The following is a 25,439-nucleotide window of genomic DNA, read 5'->3' as shown; positions in this document are numbered from 1 at the left end:
CAGCAAAGGCATTACGCAGAATTACCCGCTGAATAGTTTTACCTCACAGACAGACTGTTGCTCTGTTTTAGTGCTAAATAACCGTACAAAAGCAACGGATATGTGATTTCAGATGGTGGAAGTTAGTGGTTTGAGACTTCTTATCATCAAATGATACTTTTCAAGTTTTCCAAAATGATCAGCAAATAGGCATTTCACTGTAGAAACCCCACGATTGCTGATTTGGTGGTTTGCTTGATCGACTTGTCTCCTGTTGTCGTCTACTATTTGTTTGCTGTGTCTTTATCTGAGTTCATGATTTACAGCTTTAATTGTCCACCGTGATTCACCTACTCAACACCTTCCACAGAACTCGTACCAGGGGAGGATCCTCAGATGTCCGAGCTGACTGGCCTGTTCGTGATGAAGCCGGAGAGTGTCACAGCAACAAAAGGTCTGGAAAAATGATTAGATCCAAAATGAAAGGAGTGACCCACTTAATTCCAATTTTTTGTGGGAATAGAGACAGCTCATCTATTTTAATTAATTAATGTGTCTCATTCTTGGTCGTGGCAGGCAAGGACATCACGTTCGTGGCTAAAGTTGACTCCTCAAATCTGTTGAGGAAGCCCAACATGAAATGGCTGAAGGGGAAGTGGCTGGACCTCGGCAGCAAAGCTGGGAAGCACCTGCAGTTCAAAGAGACCTATGACAGGAACACCAAGGTTTGTATGGTCACACTGTGTGTGTGTGTGTGTCTAATGACTTTAATGAACCCTGACTTTTCATATAACGCCATCTTCAGATCAAAATTTCAATTTGCCAAATAGTTTATGCGAAATTAACGACATTCTCATCAGCGTCAGCTGTACTTCACTTTTCACTGCTAATTATCAAATGTTAGCATGCTAACCGGCTAAACTGAGATGGTGAATCTAGTAAATATTACCTGCTAAACAGACTGTTTGTCACTGTAGCATGCTGATAGCACCGCTCAGAGCTGTTAGCATTGACTGTTAGTCTTACAAAGTAGTAAAATATAAAGACATTCACTGAATGATCAGGTTTTATCATCTGTCTCCTGTTCCATCTCACAACAGCTGTTTGGCATGCCATACCTGTAGCTGCTATATTGAAATCTTGAACTCAACCAAAAGATAATCTTTCCAATCATTTTGGTTTGTTTCTGTGTGTGTGTGTGTGTGTGTGTGTGTTGTGAGACTGCAGGAGTATAGGTTTGCATATCACTGATTTATCACTGATCACATCTTCCTCATTCACTCATTCACTGGATTTCCCACTTCTGTGACACAGATCCGCTTGTTGTGTAAGTTATGCACAAGATAGAAGCACAACTTGTATTTAACAAAATGCCAAAATAAACAGTAACATTTAAAATCTTGCTGAATTGCAAAATTCCTAAAGATGCAGTAACCTATTTTGTTGTTTTTGCATCGAATTCGGTGCAGAATGGTGACAAATGTGTAATCAAACAAACTGCATTGACCACCCAGCTGAGAGTTTATTAGAGTGACACTCTGATAAAAGCCAATATCGGCCCGATGGCTTTATCAGCAAACCAGTATCAGTCAAACTCTGTCGTCTGTATTCACTGAGCGTGTGTTTGTGAGCACGTAGTGCAAATCTGTGCGTGTACGTGTGTGTGTGTGTGTGTGTGTGCACGGGTGTTCATCTAATTGTGTGTGTTCCTAGCATATCGTCCCCTCTCTCTCTGTCAGATCTACACTTACGAGATGAGCATCATCAAAGTAGTGGATGGGGACGCAGGTGGCTACCGCTGCGAGGTCACCTCCAAAGACAAGTGCGACAGCTGCACATTCGACATCTCCGTGCAGGGTAGGTCTGGAGACAGACAATCACATTATTGTCATCTTCCATTCAGCGTATCCACCATTACTATGTAACTGGCTTTGTCAGCCAATAACTCAGGGAGTGCGATACACATTAGGTCCTATCATTTAGTGGCCTAGCGAGGTCATCAGTCCATTATTCCTTTGCGGCTCAAGCCCGCTGTGTAATGAATTAACCCAGCCGAGCTCTCACCAGTCTTTCTCCTTCTGTCTGGTTTCAGCTGTACAAGAGGAGCAGCAGGACAACATCTTGGAGTCGTTTAAGCGATCGTGAGTGTCAGTGTCGGCGAGGGTCTACTCAACATGTCACCCATCACACTGTCTCCCATATGCTCCTCTGTAGATCGCTGCCTCTGGGCATCTGTCAGTCTCAACGAGTGTCTCCGCTTGTGTGTCTGTCTATCCCTCAGTAGTAGCCGACTTTGTATGAATCGGTCTGTCTGCCGTTTCTGTCTTTCTGTCACGTCTCGATGCGTCTGCAGCCTTGGTGTTTTGCTTCACCTGGAGTCCCTCATGGTTTAGCATCTCATGTATTTCGTCGCATGTCTCGGTGACAGTCTCTGAAGGGACTTTTTTATATGTATCTGTTTCCCTCACTGTCTATTTCTGTCTCTACTCCTCCTTGTGTGAAGTGTATCTATGGATGTATCCTGTGACTAGCTTTTTTAATTTCAGCTGTTCTCAGCCTGTACACTGTATGTGTGCTGTGTGATCGTAAATCAGCTGACACCTTCGCACTGACACCTCCATATTTGTATGCTGTGTTTAAAAATATAATTTCCTTCCCTCATTAGAGCACGAGCAGAAAGGCACAGGTAAGATGAGAAACACAACGGGCAAAAAGACAGCATCATATTGTGGTTTAGACGGGATGTCAGTGTGAGGGAGAGAGGTAAGGAGAGGGAGATAAATGAAAAGCGAAAAGCTGATAAAAACTCAAATATGTTGCTGGAGAGATAATGGATGAGTGTGTTAAACAGCTTGTTCTGTGGAGGTCATGCAGCTAAACCTCCAGGAGGTAAGTGTGGAGAATCCCGTTTCCTCTGGGATACTCATCCGTGTGTTACATGTGTTACAGTAACACAACCAAATACATGTGGTCTGACTTCATTCGTCACTCCTGTTCACTCATTATTTCTCTGAAGTTTTTTTTATTTTTATTCCTGACTTTAATGTGTGTTTCATGTCTGAAATAGCCCAAGCTCTCCATCATGTGCCCCGGGCACATCAGGCAATTTTTTCTTCTTCATGTTGTCGCTTCGCCGACTGGTTGGCCTGCTGAAAAGGCTTCAAAGGGAAACAGAAAATATTCTGTAGAAAACATACTGTACACTGGCACTGCAGTCAGTGCGAGTTTCTCACATTGTGTTCGAAACAGTTTTTCTTGCAGTCGTTATGCCACAGTATGTTTATTCTTGATAGAGAAACGTGTGCAAGCATGTCAGCAAACATACAGTATTTATACTGGGAGTATTGGGAGTCAATGGTAGTTTAACACTTAGCGGGCGTTCAGACTGTGTCATGGCTCACGAAATGGTTTGGAAGTTCAAAAGCAAAAACACAAGGCAAGACCGCAACTACAGTGAACTGAGGATCAAAGGAAGTGGACCGGTGTTTGAACTAACTTAGTGTAAAAAGATCCTGCAATGCCCGTCTTCCATCATGTGGCGTTTGATGGAGGTGCTCAAGAACGTCTCAAAAGGGCTCAAGTAGGTTGAAATCTAGCAATTGTTGTGGCTGCAGTGCACGGCTAACATCGTTTTCATGCTCACCCAACCATTTGGTGATCACGTGTGCCCTGTGAACGAGGCCATTATCACGCTGGGAGAATTTACTCCCATAAGGATGGCAAGGACAACATGGATGGATGCTATCCTTGGATGAACCGTTCATCCATAGGACGAACATGATCACTCAGAATGGCTTTGAATTTATTGGCATTTATCCTGCTCTCTGAGGGGTTCAATGAGCCTCAACAATGCCAGGAAAACACACTGCACGCTGTATAGGAGCTGCCAAAACTGTTCACAGTGGAAAACAACAAGCACTTGAGCCTGTAGACATTTATTGGGGTGTGCCACACACACTACTTGTCACCTTGTTGAGCACAAGAGAGCGACTGTTGACTCGAGACCCATGAATTTTTCTTGCAAATGTGCATGTGAGGGGTAATGAAGGGTTTATGCAGTGAAATATAGGCATAGCCCCCCCCCCCCCCCTCTTGAAGTTCTCAACATATTCTTCTGCATGAAACTGCCTTTTTTTTGTTGAATCTCGAGTGTGTACTTCCATTCACTGATGGCGACTGTATGTCTCCCATAACATCACCTTTAGTCACATCTGTGCTAACAACACTTGTGCCATGAGACTGCATTCAGTCGCTTGTGCTTCCTGTGATCCTCCATGTACAATGTTTGTATTTAAACAGTGTGCTATTTTGCTTATTGCTTATGTATATATGTTGCTTACATGTGCTTGACTATTGTGATTTTGTCTGTCAGCTGGATTCAGGGCATGATGGTAGCTTGTAGTCCTCATCGAACGCTCTGCTCTGTGTTCTCACTCATCTTATTTTTGCGTCTATCCGAACACAGGATGAAAAAAGGGTAAGCTTTAACTACAGGGACTCATTCATTAGAACTCTGCTGTGTGCTGTTTCATTTGCTCATGTAGTCTTTGTTGGATTTATAATTGTCTTGTAATTTCTGTGCGTATTTATAGGTCCGTGTAATGTGGAATAAAAGGGGATGTTTTATTGAATGCGTATTTCCTAGTGCTCTTTTTTAATAACCCAATTTCACCAGTGTTGTAAATAGCACAGGTTTATAAACGTACCGAGATAATCCCCCGAATCTCTTTTTGTAAATTCCAGTGGAGATGCAGGTGAGGATGCCGGTGATCTAGACTTCAGTGCCCTGCTCAAGAAAAGGTAAGATCATCTATGTAACCTGAATTTGGTTCTCTTAAATGTGGTTCTCTCTCTGGTTTTATCCAATTCACAATCACACTCACTCATACTCAGGGAGAAGAAACACGAGGAGGTCAGAGAAGAGGTGGATGTATGGGAAATCTTAAAGGCGGCCAAGCCCTGTGACTATGAGAAGATTGCCTTTGAGTATGGCATCACAGACCTGAGGGGCATGCTGAAGAGGCTGAAGAAGATGAAGAAGGTGGAGCCCAAGAAGAGTGACGGTGAGCAGCGAGGGAAGAGACAGGAGAGGGGTTATGAGGCAAAAGAAGTCTGTGCACTAGGAGTGAGGCGGCAGGCAAGAAAAAAGAGCTCCCTATTGCAGAAGGCTGTAAATACCAGCAGCGTTTAAAGGCCTCGTGGGAGACGTTATATTACTGGGACAACAGGTGGAATGTCTGTTAGCATATGCTTGCTGCTGGTTGGCACTTATGGATTGTCTGGCCATTAAAGCAGTGGTTGAACGATACTAACAGGATACTTTCTTGCCAGCTTTCCTGAGGAAACTGGATTCAGCCTACTCAGTGGACAAGGGCAAGAGGATCCAGCTCACAGTGGAAGTGGCTGACCCCGACGCTCCGATCAAGTGGCTCAAAAATGGACAGGAAATCAAACCATCAGCCAAGTGAGCAAATTACCACAATTTAGGTAGTGCACTGAACAGAATATGTTTCTGTGTGAGTGTGAAATAGCACTGAACCATGATGTTGAGGGAGAATACCTGTAAGCTAATCTGATAATTGTTGGCAATTAAATGAGGTTGCACTAAACTGCAGTTTAAACAAAGGGACCAAAGATGTAGTTAAAAGCTGTAAACTGTAGTGTTTAAAATCTGATGATGATGATGAAGGTACCTTGAGGCCCTTGCTGCTCCATGAAGCCATAAAGTGTTAGCGACACTATAATTAGTACAAAAACAGTGGACATGTGTTTTTGACCTGTAGGTTTCCAAAATGACATTGCTGACGTCTCGATGTGGGTTTACCGCTCACCGTCTTGGTAGTTGCTGCAGTCAGAGAAAAACTCATTTAGGCACAGAGCCGGGGGACTGGGTGGAGCTGAGACATGTAAAGCAGGTTAGATCCTCCATAACCGAGGGGGAAACACAACATTGACGCATGGCGAAGAAAGTTAGTAAACAATTGCCAGTTTACACATCCGGACAACACGTTAGCGAGTCCAATATTCACTCTCCTTTTAGATTCATTTTTTCCATTGATAACATAAAAATATTGAAAAAGCTGATAGCTAACTAGGCCCTGTATGACTGGGTTATCCAGCTAACTAGCTTGGTTAGCTGTGATTAGGTGACATCATTCCAATACAAACAATTCAGGTGTGTTTCATGCAAAGTGTTATTGGTAACTTAACATGTTCACTGTGTTATTGTCGTTAGCAAAGTAATGTCACCTAGCGACCGTCCAAAGTAACTAGCATTAAGAGCAACAATGCTCTGTATAGAGTTAATTCAAACTCTGACTTTGAGATATATATATATATATATATATATATATACATGCATATCTATATATGCATGTAGTTAGTTTTGAGTCTCTTGCTCTCTTCAGTGCCTGTGTCGCTCTCCTCTTTGCTCTTTTCCCCTCCTCCTTCAAAGGCTTCTTTTGGTGTTTTATTGAAGAGGGTACAGCTGTTGCAAGTGGTATTTTTTCAATGGCTCCACCATCTGCCATTTTGAGGAGCTTCATGCTGTTCATTGAAAATGAGGCAGGCCTCTTCCTGTTTTGATTAAGACAGTTACTATGGGAGAGGAGACTTCTTTTTCCCTGCGCGGAGCCTCCCAGGAGGTTCTTCCAGGCGATGCACTCTGACCATCCAGACCTAACGAATGGTTTAGGTTACAGAGGCAGCCTGATAGCCTTTCATTTCTAACAAACCACGTGGCTAAAATATAGGCTATCTTTAATAAGATAAAGATAGAAGACTGAGTTGTCTCTTCACATACAAATCATTTAAGTTACTTAGAAACCCTGGGTGATGAGGAAAAACACTTCAGCTATTTGGTGTACAAGATTTGTCACTTGAATATAGGTTATTTCAAAGTATATATGAGTACATATAATGGTATAACTGATATATTCCTGTTTCTGGAAGATGTCTTGTTATATTTTTGATGTTTGGAATAAAAATGAACCAACTAACTAAAACACATCGCTCCCGCCAAATGAACAGGACAGGGTGTAGACGTTTATTAGAATATTGTGAATCATTACTTTAAAGGGGAACCACCTATTCTACACATCAAAGTGTGTTAGCGAGACTTGGGGAGTCCTAGCTAGAGCATGTTGAAAAATCTGGGGGCGTTAGTTAGAAATAAGTGAGCTTACCAGACCTCTGGTTCTAGATGTCAATCTTGATAATGTTATAGAAGTGCAATGCTTTTAATTCTAAAGAAAAGAAGACCATCATGCGTCTGAAAGGCATACAAACATGGAGATCCACAGCAGCTACCGTCATTCGTTTACAGGAACTAAATTCTAATTTAATGCTACTTTAATCATAAACACTATGTTTACTCAGCCTGCACTCGGTAACTGTTAACTCACTATTCAAATGAATAGTCGTCAGATGAATAGTTGTCCCATGATGTGAGCGCTTCACTACCTTCCATTGCGTGTGTTGAGATGAGGTGGCGTCATTGTCACCATGCTTGTACAGTAACCCAAACGTACGTGTGTGGGGTTGTGTACTTGTGTGTGTGCAGGCACAACTCTGAAGGTCTGTACAACAATGTGTGGAGTCTTTGTCTCGGTCTATAGCTGTGAGTCACTCTGTTGTCTTCAGGCCCTCTGCGTCTGATTGTGGCTGGATTTGCTGAAAGCATTTATTCATTATTCTCTCTCTCTCTGTCTCTACTGTCTCTCTCCCCTCGTTTGTTCTTTATCCTTCTTGTATATAATCTTCCCCCATCGTCCCTGTGCGTCCAGGTATGTGTTTGAGAGCGTGGGCAACAAGCGGACACTCACTATCAACAAGTGCAACCTGTCTGATGACGCAGAATACGAGTGCGTGGTTGGGGAGGAGAAGAGCTTCACGGAGGTTTTCGTCAAAGGTATATGAGTCACTGTCTTTGGAGGAATCCTTCGTTCAGGGGGGAGAGTTTTTTTTCCTGCTCGGTTTAGCAAATGCTGTCATTTGAGTGTGGAGAGGCTTGACAGCTCTGTTCGCTTCTTGTGTCTGTGTTTGTCATCTGTTTATTTCATTGCTTTTATGCCACACAGTAGCACGCTGCTCTCTGTTGTCTGCTCACTCATTTTTAATGGGTACGTGGCGAGTGAATTTTTTATGTTTTGTTTATTGTCATGTATCATTGTTGTTGTGCTGTACGTATTAATGTGCTGTCATATTTATTAGAGTTTGACTGATATGTGTGTTTTTGACAGCCACTTTTGATTACTGTTCAATTGAAATATTAATATTTTGCATTAATATTCTACATTTTATATTATATACCAAAATGTTCCAAAAGAAGTGTTCAGTGTTTGCTGTAAAGTTTTATTTGGTTTATTCAGTTGAAAATGATAATATGGAATATATAGCAACAATTTATTACTTCTAGGGAAACGTTTTTAATAGACAAGCATTATATTATATATGACGTTATCAGTCTAACTCTGGTGCTTATATCTCGATCTCCTCTGTGTCTTTTTGTGTGAGAGGATTTAATAGATGTAATTGGGTCTGCTGCTTCTATATTAATCCCATGCTTTACTCTGTGTGCTCACTGCTGCCCATCCTGCTTTTACATTATCAGAGGCCAAACAAGAGGGTAAGCTCTTCACCACAGACACCGCTCCCATGCAGCTGCAGTGTGTGTCTGTGTGTGCGCTGATGAGTGTCGGTGTCCATCAAAATATCATTCATGTTGCCGTTTGCAAACATCTACATCAGCACCTTTTGTCGTCATTCATCCTGACATTAGTGGGGGCAGTGGGGGGTTCAGCGGACGACAACCAGTCATAACTGGCCGTGACAGTATTTTAAGAAAAGACATAAAGTACTGATGCAAAAGCTTTGGCTTTTGCTGTGTTGTGTTATGAAGTGATCATCAGGTGAATGTTGTGTTTCCAGCAACATGGCATCAAATGTAACATTCACAAAGCTCTGAGAAATGAGGTTCATGTTCTTACACTAACTAGTTAGTTCATTTTGTCACTTTGAGTAGTTACTTAACTTCACTTTTCCTTAATGGTACGTAGTTAATAAGTTAGTCTTTACTGAAAGTGACTCCTGAAGATGTGTTCAGCAGTTTGACTGCTGGACCATTCGTGCCGTCCGCTTTTATTCGGCCAAACAGCCAATGGACCAACTGTGCAGATGTTAGCAGAGGATGGAAATCATGAATCTGTCTGTTGCTGGCGGGTTGCTAGTCCAAGCTGTAACATTCAGCTCAGTACAAAACTGTCCCATACAAGCGCTGCACATAAGGTTAATAGCTCAGCAGCCTGTTATTGTATATATTATGATTGTTTCTGTGGCTTTTGTGGTCTTTTAATAAGCTTTTAATGAGGCAGTAACGTACTGTGAGCTGAGCTGACAACGGCGCTCTCAGTCACCAATAAGTGGAGCTCCATTGCTAAAAGCCACTGATTCGGTTAGTGACAATGGGAACTTCAATCAGTTAATCAGTTATCGGCAGTAATATTACTGCTAAAAGTAACACAGTTCATTTTGTGTGGTTATATTTCACAAATTAGGCATTTAGCTCAGATCAGTGTCGAAGGTAAACATGGCCTCCATCCTCGACACCGACTGTGTTGACCACCTGCTATAAACCTGCTGCTTTTTTCTAGTTGTCTCCTCCATGTATTCCTGAGGGAAATGTACTTTGAGAAACCACAAATTACACTGAAGACATAGAGCTCATTTCAACAAAGTTTTGTGAGGCCAGCAGTCAAATTGTACATGTTTCTGTGATGCTGTGACTGCGGTTCAGAGAGTTTCTGGGCTCTCCAGCTGAGGTTGAACAGAATTGAGACGTCCAGAGGGGGACTGGATGCTGACGATGACAAATAGCTGAAGGTAGCAGAGCATCAAGCATCACACCATGTGGTTACATAATGTGACTCCCACCTCCTCAGGAGGCTGAAAGTACATTCCACCTCTGCAAGATGGGTGTGTTTGGTGGCACTGGTAACGACTTGTGCTGTTATCCAAACCTAAAAAAGGGCGCAAACAGGTTCTCTGTGTTAGTCTTTTCTACTTATTGAGAACACTAAAATACATGCCACCCACCACCCATCCACAGAGGAGGAGTAAAAAAGTACCCGTACAGTATAAAAGTACAGCTATGCACTTCAGGTGTGTCAGGAAAAACAAGAAACACTGATGCTGCCCCACTAGCTACTCATTTAACTGATTTGCACTGTATAGGCAGCCTATATTTTAGTGCAAATCAAGACTTTGCATGTGCCAGAACTTAGCCAGGTTCCAACAGTTACCATATTTATTGTACAAACAAAGCCTTACTCACTCTACTCAAGTACTGAGACCATACAGCTCTGTTTATCCACCTTCTTCTTTTATCCTCCACTCATGTTCCTGGTCAGTATTACTCTGGTGATTTAGACACGCACAGTGTACAGGACAGGAAGTGATTTGCATAATACTAATACAGTAGTGCAGTTTGTTAATGACTCAGTACCAGTCTGCTGTTTTGAAGTTTGACTCAAAGCTTTGCATTCGTCTTTAGAGCCTCCAATCACCATCACCAAGCTGCTGGATGATGTTCACACCGTGGTGGGTGAGAAGGTGGAGTTTGAGGTGGAAGTGTCAGAAGAAGGAGCCAACGTCAGATGGTGAGCCTTAACTTACGCATTTAAAATCTGTGAGGTCATACCATGCTGACGGTTTATACCCTTCTCGCAAACATCCCTGTATAAATGAGTAAACAGTCCATTCAGGCAGAGGCTTGCAAGTCCTGTAAAACAACAACAAAAATAAACAAATAAAAAGTCTGATGGCAAAACTCACGTAGTAGATTACTCATCATTAGCAAGACATATTCTCAGTTCAGGTAATAACAGCAACATCCATACAGCAAATGCCAAACATTAAACTGTATAGTCATATCGCCATAAAACAAATGAAAAAGAAAATCAAGAAGCTAGTATGCAAATAACACTAGCCAGCGAACTGCTTATGTTTTGCGTTGTGGCAAACATTTCTTTTCTGACAAATGTGCAAAGATACCGCATGTTCTGTATCGTTACAGTAGATCATTCTCGGGATTTACTTAAGTTCTGAAAAGCCAGACCGGCTGTTAACTGGAAAACTGTTTTCACTGAATAAACAGCACAGATTTTCACTCATAAAAACAAAATTATATCAATATGATTGAAACTATACTTTTTACCTACAGATTTCTTCGAACTTTTGTTCCCTCAGAGCTAGTTCTACAATGTATAATATACAACAACGTATATCTGAGGAAATGTTCACCTTCTGCACCGTTTTAAAAATGTGCCAAAGCATTGTGATCCCTGAAGGCTCTAGCCATGTAGAACATTGCAGACATGTCAATCAGCTCTTCCTCCCTTCTCTGTGTGTGTTGAAGTGTCACTGAAGTGTGTGTGTGTGTGTGTGTTTTTCTCCTCAGGATGAAAGATGGAGTTGAGCTGAACAGAGAAACGGCAGGTTCAAAGTACAGGTTTAAAAAGGATGGGAAGAGGCACATTTTGATCATAAATGAAGCTACTAAGGAGGATATCGGAATGTATCACGTCTTCACCAACGGCGGAGAGTCGAAGGCTGAACTGGAGGTTGAAGGTACCGTTTCCTCTGATAAAGTCATTACCAGTGTTTGACATTTCCTCCTAACAAGTCAAAACTTTGTTAGTTGCATGCTTGTGGAGTGTAGCTGCCAACAGTTGTGACCCGGCTTATCACAAACAAACTGGGAAGAGTCACAGCACTGAAAATGCAACAACAAGTTGCATCTTAGACAACAAATCAGAAGACACAAACTACGTGAGAAATTAAAATCAAACAACCTGAAGCTCTTTCATGACATGACCGTATCCTATAAAGCGAAATGCTTCAACATGAAATCTGCAGTCTATTATCATCTACAGTTACATCTCGCGGCAGCAGCTTATGGGTGATCAGCTGGTGCATAAAGTTTACTAACAAGTATTTCAGACATGGCTGTTCAATCAGGACCTTAAAGAAAATTTACACATCAGCACATCAGTTGATGTTTTCCATTCTGACAAGCATGAAAAGCAACAAATTAGTCATTACTCATGTCATAATTAATATTACTTCATTAATCCCTTGTATCAGCAGTTCATCACGCTGTGCGTCATGCTAATTTTCTTTTACACCTCCGAAATTGATGGTTGGGTCCTGTCTCACCCTTCAGAAATCAGGCTGTCTCAGTGGCTGCATACTTGCGAGCCAGATGAGTCTCCTAAATTGATTAGAGTGGAGAAAATGTCTGTCCTTCCTCCTCAGTTCCTCCTCCAGTCGCAGTTAACAGTGCACCAGATGATGATGAACATGGAGGAACACCTCATTATTGTTGTGTAGTTTGAAATGTTGGGAAACAGGCTTGTATGTATGGTGAATATGAAGCTACAGCCAGCAGCCTGTTAGCTTAGCACAAGGACTGGAAACAGAAGGAACAGGTAGCTGATAGCAGGATTTAGCTGTCTTCGGGCGGAGCCTGGCTAGCTGTTTTTACCCTGTTTCCCATCTTTGTGCTAAGCTAACAGTCTGCTGGCTCCAGCTACATATTTATTGAACAGAAATGAGAGTGGTATCGTTCATTTGCTCGTTTTAACCTGTACTGGTAACTATAGGTAACACCGGCCTGAACAGGATGAATTCTCTGCATAAACAAACGTCTTCATGCTACATTATGTTCTGATCTGTGTTTGTGCCTTTGCTTCAGATAAGGAGCTGGAGGTTCTGCAGAGCATAGCTGACCTGACAGTGAAGGCTGCCGAACAGGCGGTATTCAAGTGTGAAGTGTCTGATGAAAAAGTGACGGGGAAATGGTTCAAGGACGGCGTCGAAGTGCAGCCCAGTGATCGCATCAAAATGACGCACATCGGAAGGTATTATATCAGACTGCTGTGGGTCCACGTCTGAATGAGAGAAAAGATGCTGTTTTGAGCTCTCCATCTGAAACATTATGTACATCTACACACATTCAAACACACACACACACACACACACACACACACACACACACACACACACAATCACATAGCTATCAGAATAAGCACTGTCTGCCACATAGCTTGGCAAACTATTTCCAAAGGGTTTTCTTAGTTGTTTGACCCATTTTTTGGTTAGGCTGCAATCTGTAAAGCTCTAACCTCTAAACACACACACACACACACACACACACACAGGCACACATCACACACACACACTCGCACACATCACACACACCCCCAGGGTCTGGGGTTTCTCTCAGTAATCCCTCCATCAGAGCCGCCTATGGCAGGAGATATGCCAAGGCAACAGCGGTCACACAAGGTGAAAGCCATTTAGTATGTTTCTCACTCTGCGATATTGCCTCATGGAGTATGTTGCTAGGGCAACTGTCTTTTGCATAATTGCGGGTCACAACGAGTGTTGTCTCCTTGGTAACATCTGGTAACACGTCCCCAGGACCCACAAGCTGATGATTGATGACGTGAAGCCTTCGGACGCTGGAGATTATAACTTTGTCCCTGATGGCTACGCACTTTCTCTCTCTGCCAAACTCAACTTCCTGGGTGAGAAAACCAAAATATGAAGCCTTTGATGTTTTTTTGTGAATATGAGATAATCATGTCAACAAGACTGAATAAGACCTATTCATATATTTCACCCCTCAGAAATCAAGATTGATTATGTTCCCAGACAAGGTAAGCTGTTTTTTTGTTATTGTTTTCTATTTCTATTTTTCTATGTTTTTTTCTTTGATCTATGTGAGAGTGCTGATATGTAGGTCCAGTATCGGCCTAAAGTTATAGAGACATATAAGATATAAGCAGGACACCTAGAGCCAACATGATGGAGGCTACGTACCTACTTTTTGTAAAACCTGTATGAAAACTGCCTCCCTGGTCAGGGGTAGGGAAAGTTAGTTTTAAAAGGGGATTATGCACAAAAAATGTAGCTTTCCAGTTGAATGAAGGAAACATTTCACTGTCCAACCGATGTGCTCCTTTATGCTAGTCTTCATTTTTTGTTGCGGTAAATTAAGTGTTTTGTTTGAATTGCAAACATCAATCAACTTGCTCCTTCTTCCTCCTTAAAACTGAGTGGTTTGCTCATGAAATGCAACACTGATGCGAGCGTCCCTCTTTGAAAAGATAAACAAAAAATATTGAATTGAAGGTTGCGACACACACAAACAAATTCAAAGTAAATGCAGCTCTCTGAAAAGATGCCGAGTGGACACAAGCTCCAACCTGCTTGTTTACATATTCAACATGATGCTGCTCCAAATGTAAATGCTAATGCTGTTTCAGTTTGTTACCCGGAAATCATTCACGTCTGAAAGAAACAATATTCTAGCATAAAAATGATAACAGCACAGAATATGATCTTCCATCGTTCCCTCAAAACATTGTTATGCTTCTAACCTGAATGACTTCTCTCTTACCATCTTCTCCTCTGATGCTCACGATGAAAGACCCTCCCAAGATACACTTGGACACCAGTGGCATCGGAAACAAGAACGTCATCACTGTGGTGGCAGGAAACAAACTTCGCCTTGACGTTGAGATCACAGGAGAGCCGGCCCCCACTGTGTGCTGGATGAAAGGAGACGAAGTGAGGAAGAAAAGAGAGGATTCTCACTATTCACCTCATACACACTCAAACACACGTCAGATACTTTCTACCTTTGTGCGTCAATCAGAGTATCCAGACGTTAGTCACTGAGCAGCACAAAAGAAGAAGGAAACATGAGCTCGAGTGGGAAGGTTGAATCACCTGTCATTGTGGCAGCTGTGCCGTCGTCATGCGACACCATCCTCTCCAACAATCTCCTCTGTTCTGTCTGTCTCTCCGGCTCTGTCCTGCCCTGTGCGGTAGGTGGTGGCGGAGGCCGAGGGAAGGGTCCGCGTGGAGTCCAGGAAGACCCTGAGCAGCTTTGTAATCGAGGGGGCGGAGAAAGACGATGAGGGCTGCTACTCCATCACCGTGACCAACCCTGCTGGAGAGGACAAGGCTGAACTCATTGTCAGGGTTGTGGGTCAGTGGCTTTTTCACCTCTCATTTTCCTTCCTTTTATTGCTCCCATTCTTCCTCCCCGCGCTGACTGAGAGCTGGAGGGCCTTGCTTTTGAACTGAAATTGGATAATGGTTTGAAAATATTGACACAAAATTAGCGAAAATAATCCAAAGCCGTTGTAGCCAGTTTACTACAATTTGTGTATCCAAACATGCTGAATGTGTTCTGAATATTTTAATGTTTTTAGACTTTCAAGGCAGCCATCGTCTTCCATTTATTCTCATTAAAAAAAATAAAATAAATAATAATAAACTGTCAGAGCCTTCAAACCGGAGCCAGGTAATCTGTCACAGTCTGCTTTCATTTTTGTAAAAGTGATCATGTAATCATGTCAGCACAAGTTTGATCAATAAAGGCAGACATGTTAATGGCGATGGTTAAAGGATTTCAAGCCAGTTTCAAGGCTGTAGTCCAGGTTAGATTTTCAGACAAAGAATGAATATAAAACAGTGGCGGGAATGAGTTTAAAACACATATAACTCAAAACAATCTGCAGTGGTTAAAAGAAAACACAACTTACCATGTAATCATTATACCGTCATTTAGCCACCAGTGTAAGGAGACAAGAGTCTGTGGGATTTCAAGTCCAGTCAAGACCATAGTGAAATGGTGACGTAAAAGGACACATGATTTGTTGTAATTGTCCAAATCTCTGCTGCTGCAAACATCTTAACTACAAAGCATTTTAAGGTTTAAATACTGTTTGAATGCAGTAGCCACTTCCTCACACTCATGCCTTCTCTCATTTCTCTCTCTGTTTCATCTTTCCCCTCTTTCCATTTCCAACTGTAACCTGCCTCTCCAGATGTGCCCAACCCTCCTGAGAATGTCAAATGCACATCAGTTGGCGAGGAGTCTGCCACGATCACATGGGACCCTCCTGCATTTGACGGCGGAGTTCCCATTAAAGGTACCCCTGAAACACACGGCATCTAATGTTCACATCTGATGTCTGCCTCCCTGGAGGAAACAGCAGTTTAAATTCCACTCTGTTTATTACATTGCAGTGTTTTTGAACTCTTTTCTCAAGAACACTGAGCCATTTTTAATGACTTCGCTTCCTCCAGGGTACCTGATGGAGAGGAAGAAGGTTGGCTCGGCCAGATGGACCAAGCTCAACTTTGATGTTTACGAGTCCACCACATATGATGCTAAGAAGATGATTGAAGGTGTACTTTATGAGATGAGAGTGTTTGCAGTCAACGGCATTGGCATCTCTCAGCCCAGTGCAAACTCAAAGCCCTTCATGCCCATTGGTGCGTTGCCATTTATCATTAGCAGAATGGTTAATTAACAGAGGCTTTTCACACAATGCTCATTTTGAGGCAGCTTAACCTACCTCCTATCCCATTTACACTGGGTATTAACGTATTAATTACCGCCTGTCTCTCTCAGCCCCCACCAGCGAGCCCATCCGCCTCACGGTGGATGATGTGACAGACACTACCTGTGCACTCAAGTGGCGTCCTCCAGAGAAAATCGGAGCAGGCGGCATGGACGGTTACATCATTGAGTACTGCAAAGAAGGAAGTAAATATATGCTGAATATTTAGCACTTTATACTAAGGTATTATAGAGAGAATATAAATGTAACTAATGTATAAAAGTGAAACAAACAGATTATTAATGCTTTATAGATCTGTATTATTAAGGACAACTTTTAGGTTTCCAGGTTGTGAAGAATCCCTTTGGTTGATGTTCATCCTCCTCCAGCATAACTCCAGACCCCTTTTCAGCTAGCCACCAAAAACTAGCGAGCCTTTGCAAAACCAAAAACACATGAGCAAGCTTTGCATGGTTTCTGTTTTTCTGATCTGTTCCCTTCTCTTCCTCAGGTGATCAGTGGGTGCAAGCTAATGAGGAACCAGTGGGAAAGAACCAGTATAGGGTGAAGGGTCTCCCAGTGGGGGAGAAGATGCTGTTCAGAGTGGTGGCTGTCAACATCGCTGGGCGCAGCCCCCCCGCTACTCTCTCCCAGGCCGTCACTATCAGAGAGATCATGGGTCAGAGACACGTTTTGCCACCTGTCATTTTCAACTGATCGTCATACTCTAATCACACTGCTGTTGTTGGAAACAATAGTAGAAATCTAACGAATCCACGTCTGTTAAAGCTCTAAGAGAAAGACCACATTGAGACCAGTACTAACAGAAAGACCACATTGAGACCAGTACTTACTCAGTAACTCTGTTCAGCCATGCTCAAGAACAATGCTGCTTGTGAGCAATGCTGTTATTAAATTACTGTAAACTTCAGGGACTATTTCTTAACCATATACTAAGAAGGAATAATTCCACACTGTTTTCATATATAAAAAATGTATATCTCTGGTACACACACATGAAACTTTACATGCTGTACATCACCCACTCAAATTCTATTTATTTTTCCGTGTCTGTCTCTCACTTGTCCACCACCCAGAGCGTCCAAAGATCCGCCTGCCTCGCCATCTGAGAACCAAAGTCATCATGCTTGTGGGCGAGAAGGTGAACTTAGTCATCCCCTTCCAGGTTAGTCCAAGTCTGGCCAAGCTCTGGCTTTTTTCCCTTTTAGTTTAGAGTATAAACTAGATTTTAAATAGCAGAAGAAAAACAATTCTGCCGAGAGTGAACAATACAATGTGCTTAAAGATTACTAGGTTACTTCCACATTGACCTTGTACTAAATGGCTATTTCAGACTCTGAAGCATTTCAAAAACTGATTCTTTTGAGGAGTTTAGAATAAAAAATTAAAATTGGATAGAAACCTAAAAAGCCACTCCATGATTCACATAAAATGGGTCATTGCAGGGGGGTTTCCAGTGAATCCTGGAGTGGTTTATTTGAAGTAAAATCTCACGTTTTAAACAATGGATAGCCTGTTTTAATTTACGTACGTGTCTGTATATCATATCCAAATGCACTTTGCTCGTGTGTTTTGGTTCGTGGGACTAACCAAATAAATGTCTAAGATTTTCTGTCTATCTCGTAGGGCAGTTTTTCTTCTTCTGAAATGCAAATCAGATCTGCAGTTTTGCGAGTAACAGAGAGAACAGGAGCTGAAAGGGCACCGGGAGTATTACAGCATTTGACAGCAACTTGCAAATTATGGCACTGGTGAAAAGAAGCTAACCAAAAGTAGCAAAGGGGAAGCCATTGTTATGAATAAAAATAGACAGGAAAAAGGGAGCCATAGCCCCGCTTGCTTTTGAAGAAGCAGATGAAAAGCCTGTTCTGAGGCAGAGGACGTGGCTACATGATGTTCTCCTGGGAGAAAAGAGAACCCACAGCTCCGTCGTCTTATCCAAGAGCTGGACACAGTCTGCTCCAACGGCTGTTTTCACACTGATGGAGTATGTGGTGGAGCTAAAGCTGAGACATGCTTAACTAGAATAGGGTGCCGCAAAATATTTCACGGCCTGAACATGAAATGCATTTTCTGTTGCAAATGGCTAAAAAGGGCACACATGTTCGGAAAAGTGTCGACTTTATTCTAAATGTTTCTTGCAGCACTTTATTTTGATTCCCTTCCATTACTCGAACTGCAGGGTAAGCCTCGACCTGTTGTGACCTGGTTCAGAGATGGTGTTCCCCTGGAGGACAAAACAGTGGGAACCCGTACCAGTGAAGTGGACACCATCCTCTTCATCCGCTCCTCAGAGAGAACCCACTCCGGAAAGTACACGCTGTCCGTTCAGATCGAGAACACGTCGGACAGCGCTGACATACACATCCAGATTGTAGGTCAGTCCCGTCATGGCACCAACACGTCTCAGCTTCACCTGGAGAGACGTACGCTCCTGTTGCATGTTCTCTCATTAAGATTTGAACACCGTGTGGGGTTCACACTTCACGAGGTAATAACCTGTTTGGAAGGGGATGATGACTTGAGCCCAGATCTATGACATGTCAAGAGTTTTTTTTCAAATTTGATGATAATTCCTAATTTCATACTCCTAGGGATCTGTGACTCAAAGTAGCAAATCATCAAAGCTCTGATTCCTCTCTCTCGCATAATCCTGGCTCCTGCACTGCCACTGTGGCCGCCAGCTCATTCCTCAGCTTACGGCTCGTCTCCCCGGGTCAGGGTGCTAGGTGGATTATTTGGCGGGGCTCCACTGGGATTATTTGCGTGTAGATAGGGATTAGGTATGGATTTTGAGGGCTACTCTGTCACTTCCTCTGCTGAGAAGGTTGAGCTAATGAGAGGGTGCAGCTCCTCTGATCAGCCCCCCCCCCCCCCCCCCCTCCTCAGCTGATCTGTCACTGCACTGTTTCAGTTGGAGACAGTACAGGAAGGATTAACGGGCAGAAACTGTAGCGCTGCTCACTCTTTGTACTGTACTCCACAGAGGAGAGCACGCAGAGCAAGATTAATGACAAATACATTACTATGTTGTACAGTATTTCTGTACTGCGCTGTGAATCGAGCAGGCCACACAGAAAGATGGATGATAAACACACTGCATTCTTCTGCTCTGTAATCCAGGCAGGGAAAGCATACTATTTCTCAGTTTGTCAGTTCTATGCCAACACAGTTTTTCTAGTAATGTATGCAGCTTTCCTTGAACCTTTGTCTTTTGCTCTGCTAATCTGTCAATCTCTACCAAATCTCTACTGCTGCGAGTGTTGATTTCTTCCTCTCCGTGGGACTTTCCTGCTCCAGATCTGTTCATCAGTCTACCTCTCTTTCTCTCACTGCCTCTAAAAGCTTGCCTACACATCTACCCAGAGTTAGCTATCCCAACCAGCTACGCATGTGTGGGACACGCTATACGTCCGTTCCTGCTCATAATTGTCTAACGAGCCTGTCTTGATCACGCAAAGTCCTCCAACTCTCCGTCTCCTCTCACAAACCCAACAGAAAAGCCCGGTCCTCCCATTGCTGTGCACGTTACAGAAATCTGGGGTTTCAACGCTGCGCTGGAGTGGAAGCCGCCAAAAGACGACGGCAACTGTGAGATTATCGGCTACACTATTCAAAAGGCTGACATGAAGACTAAGGTACGCATGGCGGGAGAGACGTGCGCAGGAGTGTGCAGAGAGCTTTCAGTGGCAGCCATATTGGAGGTCTGCAACTCTCAAGCAACACTGGCTGTGAACAGTGAATTGTGTCAGTAAATCAATTTTAGGTCAAGATCTGCTTAAGTGTATAATGTGGGCAGTGATATGGTCTAAACTGTCTTGTCAACACAACTGCTTGCTAGTTTTCTTTATTTTGCATCAACAAGAGAACAACAGCCTGAGTTCCTGATAGGGCAACAGGACATGCAATAGGTCCGATGGACAACACTTTCTTGCCTTTTTTTGATTACCTAAGGTAGCGTGAATCTGTCCATCTAGCTAACAATGTCAAAAACAAGTTTGTTCACACTATAGAGAAGATGTAGTATCTGGGTTAGTGTTGGTTTGTTAAAAGTGTGCTGTGAAGACGCGATTAGCAGGTCCGACCTGAGGATGGACCATGTTTTTCTATTTTGGAGTAGAAAGCTAAACAAGACTTGATAACAAGAACCGCATCCAGTAGACCTTCATAATGGTTCTAGTCATGGCTGCTAGGAGATTTGTTACGTAACTGCAAAGCCTCACTGTACTGTCACGGTCATTATTTTGTAAGAATCGACAGGAAGGTGGACTAGAAGAACATGGATGCTGGGGATAGAAGATCCTTCAGCTTATATAGATCTCAACCTCAGCTATAAGCCTCTTTGGACCTCTGCTTCCTCTCTCTCTGCCTCTCTCACATCAGGACTGGTTCACGGTCTATGAGCACAACCGCAGGCCCAGCTGCACTGTGTCTGACCTGGTCATGGGGAACGAGTATTCCTTTCGAGTGTTCAGCGAAAACATCTGTGGCCTCAGCGACGAGCCTGGCATCAGCAAGAACACCGCCATCATTTCCAAAACAGGTAATGAAATCCCCGCAGAGCACCGCACACTGTATCATGATAGCATTGCTTTTGATTGCCAAGAAACATCTAATGACGCTCAGCTGCTGGCCACACTGTATGCAGCTAAAACATAAAGTGAGCATTATGTTATGTAGTGGATTAGGATTACACATGCAAGTATTACTAAAAATACAAACTACAAAGATGCAAACAATAACTACAAAGATTTTAACTACAGAACACAGTTATAACATTAGAACTACTTGTGATTAATTGTTGGCTGTGGTTAATTACTTGAACATGATTTAAAGAAAAATCAATTCACACTGATTATGCTAAGCAGAAACATTATTTGACAGTGTTAAATAACATTTAATACTGGCCGTGGATTATGAAAGCAACTAGGCTGGGAAATTAACACCTGCCACCAGCCAAATGCTGCTACTGTTGTTGTGTTGTTGCATTTGCTTACTCTACCAGAAAAAACTGGCAGCCAACCAGCCAATCTCTTTTGTGTTCCAAGCAGCAGTCTGGCCTATAAAAGTGTGAGGATTGTTGATCATTGTACCCACCTGACATCGTGTTGAAACAAAAGCCAGTTTCCTGTCTTGATAATTCAAATGGGAGCCTGCAAATTAAAACAATTAGCTAGTTTAACAGGAGGTGGTGTGGATATTAAAGGCAAAACAATCCCAAAGCAGCTGAAAGAGATAACAGTTGGTTAATGATTAAGCATTTGAGCTGATGTATTACACAATCCTTGAACATATTTGATTTTACAAGTGTGACACAAACTAGGATTAAATTGTGACATAACAATTACAACACGTCACAGATCTTTACTCCAGTACAACACGATTTATTCATGGTTTTGGCTGTTCGGTCTTCATCAGGGTGGAGTCTGAGGACGTTTTCTTTCCTTATATATTGTCCATTGATCAGTGATGGGACTGATGATCATCAAAGATAGCAAGTATTCAAAACAACATTATCATCATTGTAAAAATTATATAAATTAAAATAAATACAAAACATATTATCTTCAACATCTTTTCAGAATATTCACAAGCAAATACAATCTTTCATCTTAACCCATCATGAGTAAAAAGGTTGAACATCCATTATTAATACGAGGGAACAAATTCTGTATTCTTACAACCTCATATAAGGAAACAAGAAACAGCCTCAGACACCACCCTAATGAGGGCAAGATAACAGTGAATAAATCATGTTGTGCTGGAGCTGTGAGTTGCGCGACGTGTTTTACTTTTAATGGACTTACTCACGCTGGTGTGCTCCTCGCTGTGTGTGCGTTCTCAGAGTAAGAAACACATTGAGACATGTAACGCTTCTCCACCTCTCCAGGTTTGGCCTATAACCCTCCACCCTTCAAAGAGAAGGACGTTTCCAGTTCCCCTAAGTTCACAGCGCCCCTGGTGGACAGATGTGTGGTTGCAGGTTACACTGCAGCCATCAGCTGTGCCGTCCGCGGCTTTCCAAAGGTATTTACATCTTTACAGAAAATAAGGGTGTGTGAAATTACTTCTTTATTAATTAGCTGGGAGATACTTCAGGAGCAGGACCACCCCTCAAACACTCTTCCTGCCCTGTACACCCGCTTGTTCTCGTTTTCTGTGCACGCAAACTCAGAACTTCCAATTCGCTCTCAGCGTCGTTTCTGCAACAAACTTAAACTACCACCAATAATTAATACTGAAGTGTTTCAAGACTTGAACTCACCTCTTTTAGCCGACCGTCTCCCCGCAGAACTGCCATCCAGTTCAGTCCAGTTCTACAAGGATCTCTTCAGGCCCACTCCAGAAGATCCACTTCCATTCTTCCCTTCTCCCCTCACTTCAGAGACAACCTGCTTTTTACATTACTGCCACCAGGTTGCCAGTTATTCCAGTTATTCATTTGGCTATTGTCACTTCACCACAGTAACTTCCTCCCGTTCAGGGCTCCAGGTTGCCAGTCTCTAATTCAGCCATTCTCGCCTCATACTGTTTCCATGACCAGTACCGGTCCTGGGTTGCCAGCTACACATTTAGCTATCCCTCTCTTTCCAGCTACCTTGGCCTGTTTCCATTATGTGCACCGGGTTGCCAGTTATTCATTTGGCTAGTCTTGCCTCTCTCCATTAACTTCTCGCAGTTTCTGTTAACGGGAGTGGGTTGCCAGTCAGTCATCGGATTTTTCCGCTTCACTTCAGTAGCTTCTTGCAGTTGCCAGTTACTCATTCAGTTATTCTCGCCTCTCTGTTTGACCCACTGATCAGGACAGAGTCTGGTCGCATGGATTTCTCACCATGTCCATGTCCTCTCTCAAAAGGATTCTCCAATCCTTCCTTCCTCCCAAACTTTAACATATTTCAATTAATTTGGGTGGGAAGCTTGTCCATGGGCCATGGAAGGAGCTAGTTGTTTAGTTTTAAAAGGTGTCTCAACACTCTTAACACTGACATTTTTACTATTTTTCCAGACAAAAACTGTCTATCAATATGTGTATTTTAATGCAGATTCCAATGCAGAACCAGATTATTTAAAAAGTATATCGAAAATATCAATATAGAAACTAAAAAAAATGAATCTGGAACATTACTATATAAAATATTTGTAAGGGTACTTTCTAGTTTGTAAATATTATCATGTAACCAATTGGTAAAATAATGATTAAATGAGGGTGTATTTGTTCAAGGATAGGATAAAGTGCATATTTCTGAAGTCACGTGAAGAAACTATTGGACTGCATAGAAACCTGAGGCAATATCAGTACTGTACCTTGCAAATGAGCCCACTATACGTTACAGGACTGTAGCACCACCCATCCCTCATACACTTTACCTGCGTTGGCCCCTGATAGCTTTGCTGCAAGGGTATGCCACAGATTTCATGCTTTGTGTTTTCAGAGTGAGCGTACAAGTCTTGAGTGTCAAACAGCGAGTGTAGAACAGTCAGAGAGGATTTTGATGCCTTTGCAGCAGGAGTGTATTTTTATGTCTGAAGCTAGAACAAGAGGTGGAGCAGAAAGATCTTTGAACACACATTTTTTTTTATCCCTCCGAATCGGCAAAGATTTGTCAAGCCGAAATGTTGACCCAATTTCACCTCTCCCTCTTCCCTCCTCCCTTTGCTCTCCTACCCTCCCAACATCCCTCGCTCTGTTTATACGCTCCCTCCTCCTCTCCTCTCCTCCGGCCCGCCAAATTTGCCTTCTCCTCCAACACACTGTTCTTCAGCCAAAGATCGTTTGGATGAAGAACAATATGATCATCGGTGAAGACCCCAAGTACCTGATGCAAAACAAACAGGGCGTGTTGACTCTGAATATCCGCAAGCCAAGCCTGTTTGACGGGGGCAGATACTCCTGCAGGGCCATCAACGACCTCGGTGAAGACGAGGTGCAGTGCAAGCTGGAGGTTCGAGGTATGCTGCCTGAACTTCACTTCCCATAATACCATAGTTTCACAGCAGTGAGTGAGGGCATGGCCGGGGCCAGGGCAAGTCTCTCTCTGACAGCCTTCAATAAAGCTCAGCATGACAAATCTCCATCTCCTCAACCCTTTGACTGATCCCTTGTTGTGAGACTTGCAGCCGCTTCCGCTAAAAATAAATCACCTTATTGTATTTGTCAGTTAAAGATTCAGAGCCACAGATGACTCTGAGTGCTGTAGTTTCTTGAAACAAGATGATCTACTGGCCTCTCGTGCTGATTTAAATTTCTCTTTTTTCCCCAGCTGTACAAGAGAAAGGAGAGGAGGCGAAGAAATGAGCGACAGCACGAAACAGCAGAGGATACAGTTGAACAGGAATTGTAATGGATTATGTATAACGGGATAGTCATGAATAAATATGATTAGAGTAGATCACTGGTGAGGCTCTAAAGCCAATCCCCCCTGCTCCCCCTTCCTCCTATATGCTTGCCTTTCACTGCCGCTGTGACGAATGCCACATCAGTAATATGCCATAAATTCTTACAGCAAGCTGCCACCTTGTCACATCCTGGCTGAGAGAAGCCACAGAGTAGTGTAGTAGCACTGCCCCGCTGTGACCACACACAGACGGATCCTTCTTATCTGTGAAGTGGACCTGTCACTGAACACACTTATAAAACAGCCTTTCATCCATTACGGCTCCCTGTGTTGTCTGTGTTGTGTCCGGGACGTTTTTATAGGTTGGGATGAATTTATGATTGTGATGCAGCTGCAGCGCTGAAACCTCTGCAGTGTGACCGACCGGCTGCACACCTCTGCTTCCTCGCCGTGGCGTTATGTGTGTGATGTGTGAGCAGGGGCCCGTCTGCCCTGTGACGGTTGAATGGAGGGATCACTATGCAGCCAGGCATGGCCGACATCATGGAGCCACCAGGATTAAAGGGGTTCTTATACACGGATATAGACCTGCTGCGTCCTTCATGCACACACACACACACACTCACACAGAGTGCACACTTGTTGACTCACACACACACACACACACACACACACACACACACAC

The 25,439-nt window shown here is 43.0% G+C and overlaps 1 protein-coding gene across 1 annotated transcript; it reads left to right on the top strand.

The window, feature by feature from the left end:
* Positions 1 to 354: 354 nt before the first annotated feature.
* Positions 355 to 25,069, top strand: mybpc2a (myosin binding protein Ca). The gene is made up of 26 exons (XM_070922466.1): positions 355 to 433; positions 556 to 704; positions 1,719 to 1,836; positions 2,072 to 2,120; positions 4,723 to 4,779; positions 4,873 to 5,042; positions 5,311 to 5,443; positions 7,764 to 7,888; positions 10,529 to 10,634; positions 11,435 to 11,604; positions 12,731 to 12,896; positions 13,459 to 13,565; positions 13,668 to 13,697; positions 14,471 to 14,610; positions 14,875 to 15,034; positions 15,879 to 15,983; positions 16,141 to 16,329; positions 16,469 to 16,603; positions 16,909 to 17,076; positions 17,495 to 17,583; positions 18,601 to 18,796; positions 19,917 to 20,056; positions 20,802 to 20,961; positions 22,309 to 22,445; positions 24,182 to 24,368; positions 24,680 to 25,069. Exons 1-26 carry the CDS (start codon positions 376 to 378, stop codon positions 24,712 to 24,714), a joined length of 3,279 nt encoding a protein of 1,092 aa, XP_070778567.1. The 5' UTR covers positions 355 to 375; the 3' UTR covers positions 24,715 to 25,069.
* The last annotated feature ends 370 nt before the right edge of the window (positions 25,070 to 25,439 follow it).

This window comes from Enoplosus armatus, chromosome 17 (assembly GCF_043641665.1).
Source record: "Enoplosus armatus isolate fEnoArm2 chromosome 17, fEnoArm2.hap1, whole genome shotgun sequence".
Classification (NCBI taxonomy): Eukaryota; Metazoa; Chordata; class Actinopteri; order Centrarchiformes; family Enoplosidae; genus Enoplosus; species Enoplosus armatus.
Note: the sequence above shows the minus strand (reverse complement) of the source record. Positions and strands in the feature narration are given on the sequence as shown.